This window comes from Protopterus annectens, chromosome 6.part0 (assembly GCF_019279795.1).
Source record: "Protopterus annectens isolate FY-2018-M chromosome 6.part0, PAN1.0, whole genome shotgun sequence".
Classification (NCBI taxonomy): domain Eukaryota; kingdom Metazoa; phylum Chordata; order Ceratodontiformes; family Protopteridae; genus Protopterus; species Protopterus annectens.
The window spans coordinates 1130391419-1130415844 of NC_056737.1; the positions used below are offsets into that span (position 1 = coordinate 1130391419).

General features: G+C 43.0%; 1 protein-coding gene across 1 annotated transcript in view; it reads left to right on the top strand.

Moving 5' to 3' along the window:
* The window catches only part of BAZ2B (bromodomain adjacent to zinc finger domain 2B), a 3835724-nt gene that overhangs the window by 995334 nt on the left and 2815964 nt on the right, over positions 1 to 24426 (top strand). Inside the window, exon 6 of the mRNA XM_044074749.1 lies at positions 9991 to 10179. Coding sequence (XP_043930684.1) covers positions 9991 to 10179 — 189 coding nt within the window. The remainder of the gene's footprint in view (positions 1 to 9990; positions 10180 to 24426) is intronic.

A 24426-nucleotide genomic window follows, 5' to 3' on the forward strand; every position in this document is an offset into this window, starting at 1 on the left:
TCATTTTCAAGGTCCAGAGCAGGCTTTGTTATGACCTTTCTCCAGGGTCTCCTGTATCCTTATCCTTCCACCTCCCAGGTAGAGTAGGCTTTCGGAGTCTACCACTGAGGCAATGGGAATGATGAACATAGTGCAGTTGTCTAAGTCCTTGCTTGTAACAGTAGATGTTGAAAATTTTCCCTGGGTTTCAACCTTTTTTGATCTTGTTGCTGGATTTGGTTTTTATATGGTATTTTGACGAGGCTGTGAATTTACCCTTGTTAGATGATCCTGCTTCAAGTGCTTTCCTGTTGTTTGTTGAAGCGAAAACTCCTGAACACTCAATTCCTGAGACAGCTGAAAGCTTCCCTCTGTGGGTATGCACAGCCAGTCAGCTGTCACAGGTGGGGAGATTGAGGAGAGTCTGAGCTTTTGAAAGCTGGCCAGTACTAGATACCTAGGCAGATAAACCAAAAATGTCAGTGATGCAAGTTAGGACTTCAACTGTACTTTCATCTCACAAGGCCATGTATTGATTTAAAAGATATCCCACTTCCAAATTTTGACAAAGGTTCTCCATTTTTTATTTATTTCTTTGCAGGTTTGTGAGTTGTGCAGCACATTTGCAACATAAAATGACTAAAAGCAATTCTTTACCTTGTTATGCTGCAAAAGTAGTTGAGTTTGCTTTCACTGTGCATTTTGCAAGAAGGAAGTCTGGTACTGTTCTGATTGTCTTTATGCATTTGATGTTGTCTACAGTTATGGGCAGCTGTGGCAAAAGACTGTTTTTGACTAGGAATGATAATTTTTGAATGGAACATGCAGCTGATTTACATTTACAACTTGCTGACATTCCATTCAGCCAGGAGACTGGGTGCATATTAAATCCCATCAGTGGAAGACATTGCCTGAATCCTTGCTGTAAGGTTCCATACTAAGTGCTGCTTTACTATTTTTACTACTGTGAAGTGCCAAGGACTTTCAGCCTGGGTTCATGGATCACATTCTAAGAAGACTACTACATGTGAGGATGATGGTTTGATCCTTATGCTGAGTAATGGCCATGTGTGATGGGTCAATGAAACTGCATATCGATATGCTGCTTAGCCAGTAGTACTTCTTAGTACTGGGGTAACACAAATGTGGGTGTAACTTCTTACTTATATTCTTGAGCAACTTGAATAAAAGATTGTCATGACTCTAGGAAAATGCTGCTACTGTATGAAGGTCTTCATAGCTATACATACAGTTTGGCTGCACCATGTCCTTAGTAAGGCAAGCAGCTCTTACCTAAGCTTTTTATTTGCCAGGGAATCCAGTAAGACTGACTGCTGAGTTTGTACAAGCACCCCATCCTGCCAGGAGCTTACCCATATTACCTGTTGCTATATGTAAATACAGACTGGGAACAATAGACTGCATTAATGTCTGTGTCAGATTTTACCCAGTCTGCCAACATGTAGTTACTTTTCTTCATTGAGGCAAAATACTTTTTTTGCTTGAAGTAGCTTTTGTCCTGTAGGAAATAACATGCCCAGTAGCACACAATAAGGGAGAACATATCTTCACTTTGCTTGTTTAGAGTCTGGTGCCATGTTGATGGCTTATCAGTGATTGTTAATTCATAGGTTGCTATTAGGCTAAGGGGTATTTCTAAGCCTAGCTAAGCTTTCCTGAAAGAATAATGATGTCCTGTGTCCATATAGGGCATTGAGGGTCAGGTATTTGTAAGCTACCTCTGTCCATAAGTGACGTGTACCAGGCCCAGTGTAAATTTCCTATTCCCCATCAAGTATTGTAGGTTGCACTTAAACTGGGTAATAGACAAACTCAGCTTCACATGGATAGGTTGCCAGTTCCATAGGAGGGACGGTCTCTGGGACACATCTGTTTTTCCAGCATGTTTTATTTAAGTCGCAGGCAAAATTCAATTCCCTAGACCTTGTATTTCTGGTACTCTTTGACTTATGAATGTGTAGGAGATTCATAATTGTGGGGTTTGCAGATGCCCTGTAAGCCAGGCATAGAGCACCCTTCAACAATCTATAGAAGACTGAGTAGTGGAAATGGGCTTTATGGCACCCTGCATAAGGAGGGTTTGTTACACTTTGTATTCTTTTTGTAAGGAACCTTTGAGGTTGCTCTAGTTGCTGCATATGCTTGGTCAGACACGTAGCAAAGGGAGCATTATACTCTGATTGGTCGGATAAGGCAGATTACAGTGGGATAATGACCTCTCTGGACCTAGATGCCATGCCCTTACTTTTAAGTTGCACAACATAAAAGGATTTCCTCACCACTGTGGTCATATGGTGGTTGAAGATGAGGCTGCTCTCTGCGTGTGTACCCAGAACCCTGACCACCACAAAGAGTACCAGAAATACAAGGTCTAGGGAATTGAATTTTGCCTGCGACTTAAATAAAACATGCTGGAAAAACAGATGTGTCCCAGAGACCGTCCCTCCTATGGAACTGGCAACCTATCCATGTGAAGCTGAGTTTGTCTATTACCCAGTTTAAGTGCAACCTACAATACTTGATGGGGAATAGGAAATTTACACTGGGCCTGTATGTCATGTATGCTAACAGTGCATAATTAATGCTGCCTACAACTGTCCAGAATATGATTTATTGACTGTACTGCATCATCTGTCACAAACTTGCCTTATAGATTATGTTGAACCAACAATCTGAGACTGTCTTGCCTTTTTATCTGGTGAAGTTAGAAATACCCAAGAAGTGAAACGGAGATACTTTGTTTTGTTTATGCTTTAGAAAGAATAGCCATAAAGATGGTTGCAATCAGGATGATCACTTTACAAAACTACATGGGTCTAGACTTTATCTGTCTGGTAAAGGAGTGTGTGAGGCTTGGCAGAGAGATAATATTCCAGACAGTTCAGAAGAAGTATTTGATATATGACTCTGCTGAGAAAATTTGAAAACTAGCAGCAGTGAATTACTGTGTCATCATGTCTGGCTTCTAGCTTTGATGACAAAAAATGTTTTATGTCATTTTAATGTTCCTAGCCATTCTACATTGTGTTTGTTCATTCATTCTGCAGATGTTCTTCGTGTTTCACTGTTGCAGTCATCACATTTGGGTTATCTGCCTGCAGGTAGCCCTCATGCGGCCTGAATACCAGAGTCTTGGAACCCTGTGTCGGATGCTGTATCTCCTTCCATGACATCAGGTCGTCAGGGGTATAAAACATGCAGCCAATGCCATTACATCAGTCTTTCTTGCCATGCGGTGCCCGAAGCAGAAGCAGTTCGCAAGTGCCATTCAGCCGACTCCTGAAATTTTCGTTTTCGAGTTTCAGAACCGAAGTCTTCAAAAAAGCTAAGTACCCCGTTGGGGATCCTTTTTCTTGCTCTAACCGATGTCAGTAAAAGTTAACAATTGTCTTACCTGTGGAAAGCAAATACCTCATAAAGATTTTCATTCATACTGCATTCCTTGCTTAGGCCCAGACCACGACGTCCCTCGCCGTCTGTTTTGTGCCTTGTTCAACCCCTGAACTATTTGTCGTCGGGCCATATTTGCAGCAAATTATTTTGGTAGTCTGTATCCGTACTCCAAAATGGCTTCGGTAAGCCATCCGACTACCGATATTCTGAAAAAACGTAAGGATAAAGACAGAGACAGACCGCATAGGTCCAAAACTGCCGACGGTGCTTCCGTTAAGCTAGTCGCCAGTCCGCCGGTACTCAGTGAGGTGCTTTCGCAGCCCCTGATACCCACTACTTCAGATTCGCAGGCCCCTACTGAGACCCATTCGGAGTCTGGTATGCAACGAGATGCTTCTTCGACTATGGAACCTGTGGATGTCTCTACCTTGGATGGGTCCGGAGTCGCTGTGCAAGCACCGGCTTCTGAGGGTGTATTCAGGCCTACAGACTTGCATTTTAAACCGACGCCATCTTCTTCATCCAGGCCTAAAACTCTCACCACGCCTAGGAAACCAACGTCCAAACCGCATGCTCAGGCCCATATGCCTAAAAAACAAATGCTTAAAAGACCTTATTACCTTAATTAGGGGAAGCCAGCCTTCCCCCTCTAAGAGACCTAGAAATGATTTTCTTTCTGATTCTTCTGATCAGGAATCTGATATTTCTGTTTCTTCTGATTACCAGGATTTGCCCTTATCTACCTATGAGGATTCTGATGCAGAGGATTCCATTCCCTCTGCTTCCCCTCCAGAAGATTTTTCTTTTGGTGAAACCTTGCGCACTCTTAGGGAGCATTTCCGCTGGGAAAGCCAGGATTACTCTGACTCAAAAAAGAGGCTTAGGGAATTCTTTTTCTTTCCTCAGCACAGGCCTTTAGCTATCCCTCCTGTTCTGGACATTGTAGATGATGCTTTCTTGGAATCTAGCCTTTCCCCAGACACTTTGCCTCCAGCTCCCAGAAAACCTGACAGGTATTACAGAGTTCCTGACTCTCACAAGTTCCTCTTCAAGAGTCCTACTGCAGATCCAGAGATCATTTCCCAAGGACCAAAGGGCATTAAGGCTACTGCTGCCAAAAAGTCATACCCCTTCTGATAGAGATTCTAGAGCCTTGGACAGATGGGGTAAGAAGGTATACACTTCTGCTACTTTGGCCATTAGGGCTTTAAATTGCTAGTTTCGTATGTTAAAGTACCAGCAGCATATTATGGGACTACTTAAATAGAAAATGATGTTGATTCCTGACTGTGCTAAACACAAAGAATTACAGAATTTAATGCATTCTGCAGAACAAGTTGGTAAACATGCTTTGCAATGTGGTTTTGACTCTTTAGAAGCATCTTGCAGGGCTGCTGTCACTGGATCTGTACTTAGAAGGCATGCTTGGCTTAAGAAGAAAAACTTGCCAGATCATGTTAAAGCTAAATTACTGGATGCTCCCTTAAACCAAGACCTCCTGTTTGGCAACAATGCAGAAGTCGTCCTCAAAAAGATGGAGGAAAAAGCTAAATCGATGCAAACTGCTATAGATTTCCTGCAAGTACAGCCTCCCAGATTTAGTAGGCATTGACCTTCAAAGAACTGGTCCTTTCCAGTCTCTTCCAGGCCTTCTCAGTCCAAACTCAGGAAAAGCAGACCACCCAGGTTACAGTCTCAGGCTACACACAGGCCTAAGCAGTGGGGGGCTCCCACTTCCAAAGCAGGGAGTAGTAATACACCCCCTTACAGGAAAATGGCACAATGACTTAACCTTAACCCTTCCAAGCCCTGCTCAGCTGCCTACTCCCTTAGGAGGAAAGCTCGCCCTGCATGCAAAAAAGTGGGAACTCATTACACAGGACAAATGGGTTTTGAATATAGTTTCCCAAAGATACAGATTCCACTTCCACACCCTACCAACCCCAAACAGTTGGCCAGACCTATCCCCAAATCAGTGGGCAGAGGCTCAGCAGCAGGTTCTGTCTCTTCTAAGTATCAGGGCTATTCAACCTGTCCCAACAGAAGAAAGGGGGCAAGGTTTTTATTCAAGACTTTTCCTGGTACCCAGAAAAGACAGCTCCTGGCGTCCTATTCTGGACCTCTCTATTCTAAACACGTTTTTGGTAATCCCAAAATTCAAGATGCTAACACTTCAACAGCTGCTTCCTATGCTAGGCAAAGATGCCTGGTTGGCAACCTTGAAGCTTACCTGCACATTCCAATAAGGGAATCTTGCAGGAAATACCTACGCTTCAGGGCAGGCTCTCTGCACTTCCCTTTGGCTGATCTACTGCGCCCAGGGTATTCACAAAGTGTCTAGCTCCAGCCATTGCATTTTGCAGGCAGAGAAATATTCAAATATACCCATACTTGGACGATTGTCTGAGTCAGGCAGAAAGAGAGGACTTGCTATTAAAATATGTGGCATTCGTAAAGAAACTTCTAACCTCACTGGGGTACACCATAAACGAAAATAAATCTCACCTAGTACCCTTCCAACAGATTGTAATCCTGGGAGCAAGCTTGAAACCAACTTCCCAGATGGCTTTCCTCACTCCAGAAAAACAAGTTTATTTGACAGCCTACTTCAAACTACTGGCCACAAAGACCCAGCTATCTGCAAGGAAAATTCTGCAAGCCCTGGGGTTCACGGCCTCTTGCATTCTACTAATTCCATATGCAAGACTGCATATGAGGAAACTCCATTGGTATCTAAAAAGCCTATGGTGTCAACATTGTCAGGACCTAGAATCAATGATTCCTATCATTCCTTGTGTAAAGAGAGAGTTCCGTTGGTGGGCAGAGGCCTGCTACCACAACAAGGGGCTCCCTTTCACTCTACCACGTGCCACCCAAACCCTAACAACAGACGCGTCAGACTATGCATGAGGGGCTCACTTAGCAGGGCAGTGCATTCAGGGCAAATGGAACCAGAGACAGATGCACCTGCATATCAACCAAAAAGAAATGTTAGCTGTACAGAATTCCCTGACAGCCTTCTAAGACCACATTCTTCCAGGACAATTATTGGTAAAGACAGATAACACCACAATTATGTGATACATAAACAAGCAGGGGGGAACCCACTCATACCCTCTCTGCAGACTAGCCATGGCTCTGTGGAACACAGCCTTGAGCTACCAAGTGCACCTACAAGCTCAATTCCTGCCAGGCAAGCTAAATTCACTGGCAGACCTAAGCAGAAATCTCATGGACCCATACGAATGGAAACTGAAACCAAAAATATTCAACCTTTTGAGGAAATAGTGGGGGACTCCAGAGATAAACCTGTTTGCCTCCCCTCCGAAGTACCAATTGGACAAATTCTGCACAAAGACTTCCCACAGTCAAGCTTGGAAAGTGAATGCTGTGTCCTTTACCTGGGAAAGCCTCTCAGTTTATGCCTTTCCCCCTCTGCCTCTCCTCTCGAAGGCTCTGCTAAAGATCAAACAGGACAAGCCAAGGACAATACTGATTGCACCAGACCAGCCACACCAGCACTGGTACCCCCTATTGCGCAGTATGACACTGCTGGAACCATGGCACCTGCCTCAGACACCTTCCCTGCTGTCCCAGCAGGCTGGCCAGATTCTGCACCCTCAGCTTCCAACCCTGAACCTTGCAGCCTGGCTAACTCCTTGAGCTCTCAAATAGAATCCGTCAGTAAGCAGGTGCTATATGTCATTCTGCAGGCAAGGAGGCCTAGTACTAGAAAATCCTATGCTGAAAAGTGGAAAAGATAATGTTCCTGGAGCCAGACTCAGGGGATGGGCACAGCTTACCTCATATTCTTCAGTACTTAACAGAAATGCTCCACAAGGGCCTATCCTTCTCTTCATTTAAAATCCAGCCAGGGACCGTAACCTTATATTGGAAAAGCTCACTATCCCTCCCTTTGAACTAGCTGCAACTGCAGAGTTGAAATTCCTTTCTTGGAAAACAGCCTTCCTTCTAGCCATCACTTCAGCAAGAAGAGTGTCTGATTTACAGGCCGTTATGGCAGTGGACTCCTTCATTATCTTCCATGCAGACAGGGTTTCCCTCAGGACTAATCCTTCCTTTATGCCCAAGGTGGTGTCTAGTGTGGCCCTAAATCAGTCCATTCATTTGCCTACTTTTTTCCATAATCCGCAAAACAAAGGAGAATGAATACTGCACTCTTTCGACGTGCACAGACAACTTAGATTTTATTTGGACAGGACTAAGCCTCTCAGAAAATCTGAACAGCTGCTTGTTGGCTTTGCTGCAGGGGCGAGGGGAAGACCATTTCAAAGCAAACCATTTCTAAATAGATAACCCATTGCATTCATTTCTGCTACAAGCACCATGAAAAACCTACCCCTCAGAGGATAAGATCACACTCCACCAGGGCTGCATCTACCTCTACAGTCTTTCTTAGAGGAGTCTCCACCAAGGACATCCTAGAAGCTGCTACCTGGAGCTCCCCACATACCTTCACCAAGCATTACCACATGCCTATTTTTTTCTAAATCCAGAGTTGGTTTTGCCACTGCAGTCTTGCAGGGCTTAATAGCTGGCCCTAATGCTCTCTAAATTCCTCCTCCCTTCCTTAGCTTTGGGAATCAACCCAAATGTGATGACTGCAACAGTGAAACACGAAGAACATAGTACAGTTGTGTACACTTACCATAAATGTAGATGTTTGAATGTATTCACTGTTGCAGTCCTGGTTCCCCTCCCTCCAGCCCCCTGACTTCTCTTGGCTCTACCTTTCCTTCTTGTTTGGTGTATTTAAGCTTTCTGGTGTATTTGCTTTTTGATGGGGGTGTACCATAACATATAATTGCTTCCCATTGTGGGGGCACCTGACATCTGGGGCAATATAAACTCATGTAATGGCATTGGCTGCATGTTTTATACCCCTGACGACCTGATGTCATGGAAGAAGATACAGCATCCGAAGCAGGGATCCAAGACTCTGGTATTCCGGCCGGCTGAGGGCTACCTGCAGGCAAGATAACCCAAATGTGATGACTGCAATAGTGGTAAGTGTACACAACTGTACTTTATTTGCCTTATTCATTGTAGTGTCATGGGGGAACAGAGCTTATCCCAGCACTGACTGGGTGCAAGACAAACTGATTCCGTATGGAATTCACACATACATATGCACACAAGTGCACATCCACCCACCACAGGCATTCTGTTTCTTTTTACAAAATGAATTGTATACTGTGGCTGAGGTGGTTTCTGACAAAAGAAAAAGGTATTACTGTTTTCTTTAAGAGACACAAGATTTTGAATTTTGTGAGGAAGCTGAAGGGACAGATGCAGATTTTTCTCCTCAGGTTTCCGATTCAGACACTGAGGAGAACACAGTATCGGATTCTCCCTGTGAGGGATTCTCTTTCTCTGAAACTATTTCCAAAATGTGCCAGCGCATTGCACAACATGCATATTAATATAAATAACACATTTTATATGTCAAATCGTATCATATTCCTAGGGATTTTGTATTCCTAGATATAGTATAAGTATCTAAGCAGAACCCAGTGTTTAAAGCTATCAAAAGTCTGTGTGGTCATGTGATTTTCTGCCTTTAAAAATGTGAGGGCTTGGTAATGGGTACTGGGTAATGGTTTTCTCTTGAAACCAATTTCCCTGGGTTTGTAAACCCAGGGCACAGACTACATCTGCTCATGACTTTGATTCTGTAGTAGTGAGCTGTGTCATGAAATGCCCAAAAGGATCAAAATGAAGATATCTGCAGCTGAACCTTACATGTTTATTAAATCAGTCTAATAAGCCCCACAGCATTTCTTTTCATGGTTGACCAGTGAGCCCTGTCTGGTTAAATACTTGCTTTAAGTCACATAGCAGGCAAACAAAGGTGGAAGGAGTCAAACCCTACACCTTCTGAATACCTTAAGCAGCGCATTAACCACTCAGAACCTTATTACCCTGTGCTAACTGCCAAACATGGGGCTAATGCTTAATGAGAAATGGATGTTGATAACCCCTAGTAGAGAACAACATGATTGCTTAACACAACTGTTGGTCTTCACTGTTTGAAGAAAGATATGAAATATTGTGTAAAGGCATTCTGAGCTAATAACTGGTAGGTGATGCTGTAGAATAGAGGAAGTTATTTGCTGTTTTTTTCTGAAAAGGAACTTTGTTGCCTGGTGTTTGGTTGACTGATATGTAACTTAACAGGTCATCCAAGAAACATTCTGTCTAGACAGCATAGTGGCTCGGTGCTTAGGGTTTCTGAGTCACAGTTAGGTGGTACTTTTTTGACCTTTGGTTGTTGTCTTGCATTTTCACATTCTTCCACTGTTGATTGCTTTTCCCTTTCTAACCAAAATCTGCTGATTGGTAGGTTATTCATAAACTGTTTGTACATGTTATGTTTACTGGTGTGACTCAAGTCATGGTTGAAAAAGTGTCTGTGAAAGATATATTCACTTAAGGGGCTAAGTTAGAGAAGTACATTAAGTACTTTAAGCTGCAGTACTGTGTGTTGTCATATAGTTAAGTCAACTGTTTTCTACTTTGTTAAAATACTTGACTGAGGAATTTATAATGCTGATCCATTTTTTTTAAACCCATCAGGGCATTTATTTGGAACTGCTGGGGGTCAACCGTTTAACCTGACCACTGCATCAAGTGCCTTCCCAATGGTCAGCCACACAGCCTTTGGTCTCCAGTCTTCAAGCTCAGGACGTTCAGAATTTGGTGGTCTTGGGACACTTGGTTCATCTACAGCCTTAACAACACATCCCCAGTTAGCATCTTTTCCAGGTAAATTATTTCCATTGTGTTACTAGGGAAGTTGTATTGGAATGAATGCCTGCTGAGAAAAACTAGCATGCTTTATCGGATAGTTTGCTTTGCTGCAGTAATCTGAATGATGGACAGACAGCTGCAAATGTAATTAAGTTTATAAGTAAAAAAAGCTTTCCCAGTAGGAAAATTATATCGAGCATTACTAATAGTTTGAAACATTCTTCATTTTATCACTTAAGACTTTTTGCAGTACATAATCTGTTTTGGAACTGTGCCATAAGATGCCCTCATTTTTTATAAGCGGTTATTTTTTATGATATTTTTGGGGATAGCTTTATCATGTGCTGATATCTGAATTCGGAAGATAGTTCTCTTTCTTGTTTAAGGATGGCATCTTCCTTTTTCCTCTCACACATTTGTTTTAGATTCTGTTTTTAAATGAGTTATGATTTTTTAACAGTTCTTCCTCATATAATTTCTTCACTTCTGCTGTTTTGCTCTGTTTGATGTTCTTATGCAACTTCCATCAAATTCTGTGCTTCACAAGATGACTGTCTAGGAGCATGTATCCTGGGAAAGTAGGGTTGTAATTTGTTACAGGTAAATAATCAGGAGATTACTTAAATTCCTTAAGGATTCCAAGAGTTACATAATCAACCTTGGAAGAAAAAATCTTTTGGTGTATATCCAGCAAGATTAATTTTGAACAGGTTTCCTGTATTTCTTTTAGTCTGTATTTAATCCATGTAGTTAATCCCATATTAAGCCTTGAATGTATCAGTAGTTGAATACAGATCTAAGGATTGTAATCTCCTTGCATATCCCATTGTGAGACCAGATGTCTGTTTAAAATTGTCTTTAAATGCTTCCAGGACTGTTGGTGTCGTACCCCTTCATTACAGGTTGTATAGTTGTCATTTGTCTTGCTTCCATCTTATTGGTGCCTGTCCAGTTAGCTTGCACTTAGAGGTGATATCATCAAGGGTTGGTGCTAACATTTTAGGCGCCCCCCCCCCTGCAAGATGTTCTTCGTTCCACATTGCTGCAGTCCTTACTATTGGGTAGTCCGCTGTCCAGTCGGCCCGAATACCAGAGTATATGGCTGACGTCGGTCAGGGCGCATTAGACTGACGTCAGTACGTCAGGGTACTAATGCGCATGACCGACGTCATATCCTCAGTCTTTTTTGCCGCATGGTCCGATGCAGAAGCAGTTTTGCGAGTGCAGGTTGGCGTTCTGAAATACTTCCGAAACCGGAGTTTCAGACCGAATCAGAGTTGGCTAAGTACCCGTTGGGAACATTTTGTTTTTCTTGCCTCAGTATTTAACCGGATGTCAGAAAAAGTGAATAACTGTATTTCTTGTGGGAAACAGATACCTCATAGGGATTACCATACCTTGTGTATACCTTGTTTAGGGCCTGAGCACGACGTTGTTGGATGCCGCTCTTGTGCTAGGTTTAACAAACGCACTATTAAGAGGAGGTTAGACTGTGCCAGGTTAGTGTTTGGGAAGCGTTGCAATTATAAAATGCCGTCGGATGCTCCGGCGCCCGCTTCGCCCAAGAAGCGCAAGGACAAAACAGCGAAGCCTAGGGTTGATGAACCGGCAGTCCCGGACGTCGGTTCTTTAGAAGGCTCAGTGGAGCCAGAGGTTTTGCCAGGAGTTTCTATGGAGTCTCAGGCAGAAACTTTACTGTTACAGGATGTGCCTTCTCAGGAGGTAGGCCAGGCTGAGGGGGCTTCTCAGGTAACTGTTCTTCCCTCTCTTCCCAAGGTAGTTAGAGCCTCTCCTTCTGTTGCCAAAACTTCTTTTAGAGGTAGGCCAAGTTCAGCTTCAGGGGGGGGCTTCTCCTAGCATTTCGGGTTCTGTACCTAAGAAACATATGCTTAAAATGGCAGAAGATTTGATTACTATGATTAGAGGTTCTATGCCCCTCCTGATAAGAGGCCTAGGGTGGAACCGAGTTTGATAGTTTTGAACAGTGTTCAGAGGCTTCTGAGTCTTCTATGGAAGATTTGCAGGAGTATCCTCCTTATTCTGATTCTGATGTGGATGATTCCACTCCTACAGCTTCTCCTCCTGAGGATTTCTCATTTTCAGAGACTCTGCATTCCATGAGGGAGCACTTTAAATGGGAAGGCCAGGATTACTCTGATTCCAGGAAAAGGCTTAGGGAATTCTTGTTTTACCCCAGCATAGGCCCTTAGCTATACCTCCTGTGTTGAATGTGGTGGAAGATGTTTTTGCAGAGGCTTCCCTGAACCCTGATTCTTTGCCTCCTGCTCCTGTTAAACCTGATAGGTACTATAGGGTGCCCAAGCTCATAAGTATTTGTTTAAGAGTCCTAGGGCGGACCCAGAAACTGTTTCTCAGGGGCCTAAAGGTGTTAAGGCCTCTGTGGTTAAAAATCCTGTTCCCACTGATAAAGAGGCAAGGGCTTTGGATAGGTGGGGAAAGAAAGTGTATACTTCTTCCACTCTAGCCATGAGGCGTTGAATTGTCAGTTTCACATGCTAAAATATCAAAATTATCTCCTTTCACAATTGAAATCTAAGGTGGATGCTTTGGCGGAAGGTATTGAGTGTAAAGAGTTGCTGGATTTGGTTCATGTGTCTGAACAAGTGGGTAAGCATTCTTTGCAATGTGGTTTTGATGCTGTACAGGCCTCCTCGAGGGTGGCTGCCACTAGTTCTGTTCTTCGCAGGCATGCCTGGTTGAGGGATCAGAATTTAGCTGAGCATGTTAAGACAAGGATTTTGGATGCTCCTTTACAGTCTGATGTGTTGTTTGGTTCGCCTGTGGAAGCAGTTTTAAAGAAAATGGAGGACAAAGCTAAGTCTATGCAAACTGTTAAAGATTTTTTGCAGGTGCAGCCACCAAAGTTTAGTAGAAATTGGCCTGCTAAGGGGTGGACATATCCTGCTTATGATTCCCAGTCTAGGGGTAGGTCTAGACGTGGTAGGGGCAGAGCTCAAGGTTCTTTTAGGCCTAAAACAGGGAGTTCACCTGCTCAGACTTCTGGTGAGGGCAGGGGTCAGTCCTTTCGTAAACAGACCCAATGACCTGCCTTTTCAGCTGCCAGTAGATTCTCGTCTGGCAGCTCCTTTGGGAGGAAGACTGTCTCTTTTCAAAGAAAATTGGGATTTAATTACTCAAGACAGATGGGTGTTGGATATCATTCACCACGGTTACAGGTTTTATTTCCATACATTGCCCCCTTTCAAAGGCATGCCAGACGTTCCTCCTCCACAAAGAAAAGAGGCTCACAAGCAAATTTCTCAGTTACTCCAGATGGGGGCCATTCAGCCAGTCCCTGTATCAGAAAGGGGCCTAGGATTTTATTCTCGCCTGTTCCTAGTACCAAAGAAGGGGAACACGTGGAGACCAATTTTGGATTTATCTCTCCTCAACACTTATCTGGACATTCCCAAGTTCAAGATGTTGACGTTGCAACAGCTTTTACCTCTGCTGGGCAAAGATCACTGGATGGTAACTTTAGATCTCAAGGAAGCTTACCTTCATGTGCCTATAAGGCTAAGTTGCAGGAAGTATCTGCGGTTTCGAGCTGGAAATTCTCATTATCAGTTCTCTGCATTGCCCTTTGGCTTATCTACTGCGCCCAGAGTATTCACAAAGGTTCTGGCTCCAGTGATAGCTTACTTCAGGCTACAAGGAATTCAAATCTATCCTTACTTGGACGACTGCCTGATTCTGGCTCAAGAAAAGGAAGACCTTCTACAGCATCTGGAATATGTTATAGCAGTGCTAAGATGCCTAGGGTATTCTGTGAACGAAATAAAGTCCAGTCTAGTACCCTCTCAAGACATGTGCTTTCTGGGTGTGAGACTGAATACAGCATCCCAGATGGCCTTTTTAACCCCGGACAAACAAACGAGTCTATCACATTACTTCCATCAACTATCTCATCAGTCCGTGCTGACTGCAAGGACAGTCCTTCAAGCATTAGGGTTCATGGCATCTTGTATTCTGGTGCTTCCCAATGCCAAACTGCATATGAGGAAGCTACAATGGTATCTCAAAAATGTATGGACACAGCACTGCCAGGATTTGGACACTGTCATTCAAATAATACCTTGCCTTCAAAAAGAATTTTTGTGGTGGGCTCAGGAATGTCACCTAAACAAGGGACTCTCTGTGACCCGGCCAGAGGCGAGTCAGATTTTAACTACAGATGCCTCGGACATTGCTTGGGGAGCTCATCTAAATGGAAAGTGGATACAAGACAAGTGGCCTGCCAGACTACAGCATCTACATATCAACATGAAGGAGATGTTAGCAGTCCAGTTTGCGTTAATGGCTTTCAAGGAGTTACTTCTTCCAGGGCAGGTGTTGATTCTAACAGACAACACAACTGTCATGTGGTACATCAACAAGCAAGGGGAACACATTCTTATCCTCTATGCAGGCAAGCAATGATTTTATGGGAGACTGCGCTAAGCTTGCAACTAACTCTTCAGGCAAGGTTTCTGCCAGGAGCACAGAACTCCTTAGCAGATGTGTTAAGCAGACAAATCATGGATCCCCACGAGTGGAAACTGGATCTTCATGTATTTCAGAAATTGACAGTGTCATGGGGAACTCCAGACATAGATCTGTTCGCTTCTCCACTAAACCACCAGCTGCCAAAGTTTTGCACAAAGGGGTTTCATCGCACAGCTTGGAAAGTGGATGCTCTGTCTTTCAGTTGGAAAAACCTTCATGTGTATGCCTTTCCACCTCTGCCTCTTCTTCCAAAGGTGCTATTGAAAGTCAGACAAGACAAGCCAAGGATGATTTTGATAGCTCCAGATTGGCCTCGGCAACACTGGTACCCACTACTAAGGAGTCTGGTAAGGAAGCCTCCATGGCCTTTACCTTTGATTCCTCATCTGTTATCTCAGAAGGACGGTCATCTGCTCAATGTCAAGCTTCACTCTCTCCATCTAACAGCCTGGCATATTCTGTGTTGAAACACAGCAGGTCTCCACTTCCTCAACAAGTTTTAAATGTGATTATGGAAGCTAGAAGACCTAGTACAAGGAAAGTGTACGCAGAAAAATGGAAGAGATTTTTATTTTGGAGTACAGCAAAGAATTTGGAGGTTTCTGAGCCTAATTTGAGTGTGGCTCTTCAATATCTTACTGAGTTATTGGACAAAGGTTTGTCCTTCTCTTCCATTAAGATTCATGCTGCAGCAATTTCAGCTCACTATGATTGTGACCCACCATTGTTTTCGCATCCTTTGTTCAAGCAGTTTCTTAGAGGGGCAAAGAATATAAGACCCCCACGTAGAGCTCCTACTCCTGCTTGGGATCTCAATTTTGTGTTGGAAAAACTTACTCTACAACCTTTTGAGCCTGCGGCTACTGCTGAATTGAAATACTTGTCATGGAAGACTGCTTTTCTGTTGGCTATTACTTCTGCAAGAAGGGTGTCTGAGTTGCAGGCCCTTATGGCAGTAGAGCCCTTTTTGATTTTCCATAAGGATAGGGTATCATTACGTACTAATCCTTCCTTTATGCCTAAGGTGGTTTCTAGTGTGGCTTTAAACCAAACTATTCATTTGCCTACTTTTTATGCAGACCCCCACAATAAAGGGGAAAAGATTTTGCACACTTTAGATGTACACAGGCAATTGCGTTATTATTTGAGCAGGACTAAGGATTTTAGGCAGTCTCAGCAGTTGTTTGTTTCTTTTGCTTTGAGTTCGCAGGGCAAGCCTGTGTCAAAACAAACTATTTCTAGGTGGATTGGGTTTTGCATTGCATTTTGTTATTCCCATCATGGCAAGGAGATTCCAGCTGGGATTAGGCCTCATTCCACTAGGGCTACTGCCACTTCAACAGCATTTCTAAGGGGTGGCAACTAAGGATATTTTGGAGGCAGCTACTTGGAGTTCAGTGCATACTTTCTCTAAGCATTATCACCTTCCTATCTACTCTAAGTCTAGGGCTGGTTTTGCCACAGCTGTTTTGCAGGGCATGTTGTCAGCTCCTACTTCTTTATGATTTGCCAGCCTCCCTTACCTCTGCTTTGGGATTCTACCCAATAGTAAGGACTGCAGCAATGTGGAACGAAGAACATAGTACAGTTTTGTACCTACCATAAATGTAGATGTTCGAGGATCCACATTGCTGCAGTCCAATTTACCCTCCCTCCTTCCCCTCTGTGTTTAGGGGTGGTTGTGTAGGTGAGGTTATATATTGATATTTTTGTATATATTTTTGTATATATTGTACATAATTTTGGTGCAGGTATTTTGGGCCTTGTCTTTTTAGGGTCTTCTGACATCTGGGGCAAGAAAAGACTGAGGATATGACGTCGGTCATGCGCATTAGTACCCTGACGTACTGACGTCAGTCTAATGCGCCCTGACCGACGTCAGCCATATACTCTGGTATTCGGGCCGACTGGACAGCGGACTACCCAATAGTAAGGACTGCAGCAATGTGGATCCTCGAACATCTACATTTATGGTAGGTACAAAACTGTACTTTTTAAGTCTTCAAAGTATTACCATATTGCTGCTACACCCTCTTCCCTGTTAAGCTGCCATCACCCAAGCACATATTTAATGATCATAGTATACCACAAAGTATAAAAAGTGTTAGTACATACAGATTTGTAGTTGCAGTACCACTAGTTCTGATTGACCATAGGTTTGTACCACATGAAAGTAGCCAGGTCCATAGCAGTCCACTCTCTCAAATTGAGTAGCGTTTAGTAGTCATGTTGCATTATGACAAGCTTCTTGTGTACCACATCAAGGAAGCCAATCCAACAGATGTATAAGACAGAAAGTCCCGCCAACACACAACAGAGAGAGAATCCATGGTGCAACTCAAAGCAAACAAGAAAAGTGACCCATTGACAGTGACCGCCGACTGTTGCAGTACAGGCAGAAAAACTAAAGAGTAACTTTGACAAGTGACCAGTATAAAACTAATGCAGGCAGAAAGAGTGTAGTATCATCTCCAAATGTTGATGTCTAAAAGCAGGCAGAAATGAATGAATGACCAGTAGTAAAAAAAAAAAAAAAAAAAAAAGCAGTTAGTAGGACAAGGTGTACTCCCAGCACAGCTGAAGAGAACAAAAAAAGTGGTACACCTCACTTGTATTTCACTGCAGATACAAAACTGAAGATCATTTGAAAAGATGGAGGCGAGAATTAGGGTGAGAGAGTTCCTCTCCAGAAAGCTGTGCTTGAACAGAGGCACAAGGCAGGGGTGTACTCTTTCTCATGTATTTGTTTAATATTTAGAGCAGAAAATATGGGACTAGTTTAAAGATATATATATATCGTAATCAATAAAAGTTACGTTTATGTGCAGATACTGTTTTGTACTTGGTAAGTCTAGAAAAGAACATTTCAGTATTACGGAATAGTTTGCAACAGTTTCAAGTGTTTTCAGGAAGAAAAGTTTCCCATACATGAATTAGTTTAGCAGTACCCATGTTTATAAGGGGCATGGCAAGATGAAGCATTTAGGTGTTTGGAGGAAAACTAATTGTGCTATGGCGCTACAGATATGTGGGAAGAGACTAAGCAAACTATACAAAAATTGAGAACTGGAAGCTTGTGATTATGGATAGTAAGATGCAAACAATGATTTTTGTTTTCTATTCCCTGTGTCTGGCCATTAATAATACCAAATTTTACCTTTAAAATCTTAAGTTCTTAACATTTGGTCTCAACCCAGTACTGGGGTTTACATAAATGTTCATCATTCCCACTGCTGCAGTAGCCTTTAGACTGCTATATATGGGTTGTGCAGTGCCCAAGGCAGAACAGCCAGACAATTTCCAAAGCTCTGGCTTCCTTCCACACTTTCACGCTGACTGCTGATTGGTCAGCCCTAAGGAAGGAAAACCAGCAGTCAGAGAGGAAAATCTTCAGTACTTTCTTGCTGCCTAATGAAGAAGCAGCACGGAGACGTCATAAAAGCAGCAGCTGGCCTTTCAGATCCTTCCTTGGAGCAAGGTCCTGTTTGGAGGAACCCTTCCATGGAGAAAGTATCTATTTTTAATGTATTTGGTGTGTGTGTATGTATGTGGATTTATTCACACAAGGGATAGGTACTAAAGGAAGCAAGAAAATCTTATCTTGACATGTGGAAGAATTTATGTTCTTCATATTGATCACTGTCTCAGTGACCTTAGCTATATGGGTTGTATCCTGCCCGGACAGCTTCCAAGGTTTCAGGGCATCTTCCACATGCCCAGACTGTCAAGTGGCTCGAGCTGAGCTGACTAAAAGACACGTTTGGACAGAGTTTACTGCCGCCAAAGATTACACTCCTCTGAGGCTTTTGAGGCTCTATGGTTGGCTTGTGTTTTCCGTAGCTGGGCAGATAAGCCCCCTTTGGGGGAAAACTTCCATTATTTTTGTTTTACTGATGTTTTATTACTTCTTCAGGAAAGTTTTTTTAAATGTAAGAGTATTGTGTTTTAATGTATTATCTCGAGACTGTGAAGTACTTTTAAATGGGTCACTTGTCATTTCTATTAGTTTAGAAGTACCGTTATCTAACTGATAACCTATTTTTTGTTGAGAAATTTAGTTTATTTTAAGGTTGTGGATCTGCCATAGTGTTTAAATGTGCTCTTTACTGTGCTTTTTCTGTCAAAAAAGTAACTTGTAGACTAATAGTTTTGCTGGCATTGTTGTTTGTTTTCCCAGAACAGAGGCACCATTTTCAGCTTGATCATGGAACAGATTGTCAACGCCCTTGGGTGGCCCTTCTACCTTTTTTTACACTGAAGAAGGCTGTATTGTATTGGCCGAAACCAGTCCGGATTTTTTTTCTCTCTATGGAATGTGCTTTTTAGCACAGATATGTAATAAATAGTGATATAATAGTAATATTATAATGTGTTTTTGCATCACTGTCTGCTTGTAAATGCATTTTTGGATACTAGTTTGGGACCTGGCAGTTGCCTTACTTGCAGAGGCCATCTTTCTTTGGTCCTTCTACCAGCCACAAAAAAAAAAAAAAGTTAAGCAAGCAGCCTTTGCCACTACAGCAGGCTAGCAATTTACTTCAGACGCAGGTGGGTGACTCTGCAGTGGCTATTTGTTGTACCTCACACCACTCATCTTTTACCCCAGATCCCTCTGTTGTAGCACTTACAGCCACTGTGGACTGAGGGTTGGCCAAGTTCTCTGTATCTGTTGGTGTCTTCTCAGTGGGCAAGGGAGAACAATTCTTGTCATTCCTGGGATAGGGAGCAGGGAAGGTTTCCCTGTTGTATCAGAATGCTTTGCCCATCCCTGCGGATTTAGCAGCTGCCATTAGTAACAAGGTTGGCCCCATTTTTCCTGTCAGAAAGAAACAGAAATCCAAGCTTTTGGACTGGAGTAGTTTACTGGGACTGGCTCAGGGTTTGATTTAGGCTATTGATCCTTCTTGTAGAGTAGTTTCTGGTAAAAGAAAGAGGGATGCCTCCTTTCCTGAAGAGATTTAAGATTCTGAATCTGAATAAGAGGATGCATGGATTGATTCAGTTTTGTCTTCAGTTTTCTCATTCGGACTCTCACAGAGGCTCCATTTTCAATTCTCTGAGACTATTGCTAGATGTCCCAAAGTTTTCAGTGGTAAAATTCTGAGGTTTCTCAGTCCCTCAGAAATTCAGAATCAGAAGGATTTTCCAAAACCTACACCTGTTCCTCCTGTCCTGTCTGCTTTAGAGGATGTCTGTCTTACTGCCTGCATTTTTCCCAGTAGTCAGCCATCTGTTCCAAAAAAGGCAAATATAATGTGTTAAGTTCCTCAGTCTTTTAAATTACTGTACACTATTCTCAACTCTGACACAGCAGCTATAGCTTTAGTTAACTCTTCTTCTGCTAAACACTTGGTTAATTCCAGTCCTACTCTTTCTAATAAAGATGGGAAAATTATTGATATTTATGGGGAAAAAAAGTGTATACTTCTGCAACTTTGAATATCAGAATTTTAAGTTGTCAGGCTCGTATGTTAAAGTTTATTCTGGCATATTATGAAAGTATGAGGACTGTCTTATCTACAATTTCTTCTTATGAAGAAAAATCTGCTTTAAATAATTTAGTTTCTTCTATTGCACAGGTCACTATCTTCCTGTGCTATGGCCACTGGTGCAGTTGTAAGGAGGTTTGCTTGGCTGCATTCTCAGAACCTCCCAGATGATGATAAAAATGCAATTTTAAATTTTCCCTTGGATAGCAATTTATTGTTTAACTCCTTTGTTATAGACGTGATCATAAATGTGGTGAAAGGAGCATGCTGATTCAGGGAATCTAAGATTTTTCAGCTCTCCTTTTTTTTAAATTGTCCAAGGGATTTTCTTTTTCCTCATCCACTTTTGGTAAAATTCTGTTCCAGGATTCTGTGCAAGAAGGCCTGGAAGGCAGATGCATTTTCATTTCTTTGGACAGGAATGTACCTGGATGCCTTTCCACCATTTCCTCTAATGTCCAGGGTACTTCTGAAGATTCAGAAAGAATACCCCAAGATCATGACGTTCTTAATATGGAAAACAGTTTTATTCATTGCTCTGATTTCTGCAAAAAGAGTATCCAAGTTTCAATCTGTTATGGTGAGTTAACCCTGTCTCATTTTCCACAAGGATAGGGGTTCTTTGAGAACTAATCCTTCGTTTGTGCCTGAAGTGGTATCTGAGTTTACTTTGTCAAACTATCGATCTCCCTGATGTTCATCGTATTTCACTGTTGCAGTCATTACACTTGGGTTATCCTGCTGGCAGGCTACTTGCAGTCAGCCTGAATTCCAAAGTCTTGGTCCGGCGTCGGTTGCTGTTGCCTCTTCCCTGACGGCAGTGCGCCAGGGGTATAAAAGATGCAGCCGACTCCATTTTCTTCAGTCTTTCTGGCCTTGTGGTGCCCGAAGCAAAAGCAGTTCGCAAGTGCCGGTCGGCCGACTCCTGAGATTTTCGAAATTGAATTTCAGATCCGACGTCTTCAATAAAGCCAAGTACCCAGTTGGGGAAACTTTTTCTTGCTCCAGACCGATGTCAGTAAAAGTTAACAATTGTATTGCTTGTGGGAAGCAAATACCTCATAAGGATTTTCATTCTTACTGTATTCCTTGCCTAGGCCCCGACCACGACGTTGCTAGTTGTCGGTTTTGCGCTAGATTCAACCAACGCATTATTAAGCGTAGGTTCGATTTTGCTTTACATTACTTTGCCTGAAGGTTTAACTATATAATGCCGTCAGAACAACCGATGACTGGAATTCATAAAAAGCGCAAGGACAAAGAAAAGGACAGGCATCCGAGGTCCAAAACCGATGAAGAAGCCTCTTCTAAGCCAGTTGCCGGTTCTCAGTGAGGCGCTTTCGCAGCTCCTTACACCTGCTACCTCAGAGCCACAGGTCGCCTCAGACTCCCATGTGGAGACAACTAGGCCTCTGGAAACTCAAGGTATTGGGCCTGCGGAAACTATTCCCTCAGATGGGTCCAGAGCTGCTGAGCAGGCATCGGTTTCTGAGGGTGTTTTCAGACCTACACAGCTTACTATCAAGACTACTTCAGCAGCCAAGGCAAAGTCTAAAACACCTATAAAGACAAAGAAACAAGTACAGCATTCACCTGGACAGTCATCCATGCCAAAGAATCAGATGCTTAAAATGGCCGAGGACCTAATTACTCTGATCAGGGGTTCCCATCCCCCTCCTGATAAAAGGCCTAGGCAAGATACTGACTATGATTCCTCTGACCAGGTTTCTATTTCCTCTGATTCCTCTTCAGAACAGGGATATTCTCTTCCTCCCTATGAGGATTCTGACGCTGAAGAATCTATCCCTTCAGCCTCTCCTACTGAGGATTACTCTTTTGGGGAAACCCTGCACACCATGAGGGAGCATTTCCATTGGGAGAGCCAGGATTATTCAGAATCCAAGAAAAGGCTCAAAGATTTTCTTTTACTGCCTCAGCACAGGCCCCTTGCTATTCCCCCTGTACTAGATATTGTTGATGATGTTTTTTCTGAATCCAGTTTGTCTCCTGATTTTTTACCTCCTGCACCAGTTAAGCTAGATAGGTACTACAGGGTCCCAGATTCACATAAATTTCTTTATAAAAACCCTGCTGCTGACCCAGAAACAATTTCTCAGGGTCCCAAAGGGGTCAAGGCTTCTACTGCAAAAAATCCTGTTCCCTTTGATAGGGATTCTAGAGCACTGGACAGATGGGGGGAAAAAAGTTTACACCTCTGCTACTTTAGCTGTAAGGGCTTTAAACTGCCAGTTTCACATGCTTAAATATCAACAATACCTAATGTCTTTGCTCAAACAGAAAATGCTTACAAGCTCAGAATGTCCTGAAAATAAGGAAATGCAGGATTTATTGCATGCAGCTGAACAAGTGGGAAAGCATACTTTGCAATGTGGTTTTGATTCATTAGAGGCTTCTTGCAGAGCCGCAGTTATAGGTTCAATCATTCGAAGGCATGCTTGGTTAAAAGAACAAAGTTTACCTGATCATGTTAAAGCAAAATTGTTGGATGCTCCATTACAGCATGATACTTTGTTTGGTGTTAAGGCAAAAGAGGTGTTAAAGAAAATGGAGGATAAAGCAAAATCAATGCAGACAGTAAAGGATTTCTTACAGGTTTCAGCCACCCAGATTTAGCAGGAACTGGCCTTCAAAAAATTGGTCCTTTCCAGTGTCAGACAGGCCACAAAGAGGCAGATACAGATGCTCAAGAGGCAGATCTCAGCCACAAGGCACATACAGACCTAAGCAATGGGGTGCTTCGGCCCCCAAAGGCGGAGAAGACAAATCACAACCTTATAGGAAACAGTCCCATTGACTTCCCTCTACCAATGCCAAGAACTTACCTTTTGGCGGCACCCTTAGGGGGAAAACTAGCACTTTTCTCACAAAATTGGCACATAATTACCCAAGACAAATGGGTACTGAATATTGTTTCCCAGGGTTACAGGTTCCACTTTCACACCCTACCAAGGCCAAAAGGTATGCCAGACCTGCCACATAATCAATGGGCAGAGGCACAAAAACAAATTTCTGCTCTCATGGGCATGAGGGCTATTCAAAAAGTACCACAGCAAGAGCAGGGACAAGGATTTTACTCAAGACTTTTCTTGGTACCCAGAAAGGACAAAGCTTGGAGAACAATACTGGACCTGTCTACTCTAAATACTTTCCTGGACGTTCCAAAATTCAAAATGTTGACACTGCAGCAATTTCTACCCATGCTGGGCAAAAAGGCTTGGCTAGTTACTTTGGACCTCAAAGAGGCATACCTGCATGTCCCAATCAGACAATCTTGCAGAAGATACCTCAGATTCGTCGCTGGCTCAATGCACTACCAATTCTCTGCACTGCCCTTTGGCTTATCTACTGTGCCCAGGGTCTTCACAAAATGCCTGGCACCAGTAATTGCATTTTGCAGACAAAAAGGAATTCAAATATATCCCTACTTGGACGACTGCCTTATTCAAGCAGAGAGCAAGGACATTCTACTAAAGCATCTGGCGTTTGTAAAAAGATTACTAACCTGCCTAGGGTACACAGTAAACGAAAAGAAATCAAAACTAGTGCCCTCTCGAGAGTTAATATTCCTGGGTGTAAGCTTAAACACAACTGCCCAGATGCCAGACAAACAAAGGCAACTGACTTATTACTTTCAAATGATGGCAGCAAAGACCCAGCTACCTGCAAGAAAAATTCTGCAGGCTTTGGGCTTCATGACATCCTGCTAATTCCATATGCAAGACTGCATATGAGGAAGCTACAATGGTATCTAAAAAGTGTTTGGACTCAACATTGCCACAGCCTGGAAACAATAATTACTCTCATTCCCTGCCTGCAACAAGAGTTTCGATGGTGGGCACTGGCCTGTCACCACAACAAGGGACAGCCTTTCACTTTACCCACAGCCAGGCAGACACTAACAGATGCATTGGATTATGCTTGGGGAGCACACATGGCGGGAAAATGTATACAGGGCACGTGGCCCACAGACCAGATGCATCTTCATATCAATCAAAAAGAGTTGCTAGCTGTACAGAATGCCCTGACAGCCTTCAAGAATCTACTACATCCAGGACAACTATTACTAAAGACGGTCAATACTACAGTCATGTGGTACATAAACAAGCAAGGGGGCACACATTCCTACCCCCTCTGCAGGCAAGCCATGAATTTGTGGAACACAGCACTGGCCTACCAAATACATCTGCAGGCACAATTCCTGCCAGGAAAGAAAAATACTCTGGCAGACGAACTAAGCAGAAACCTC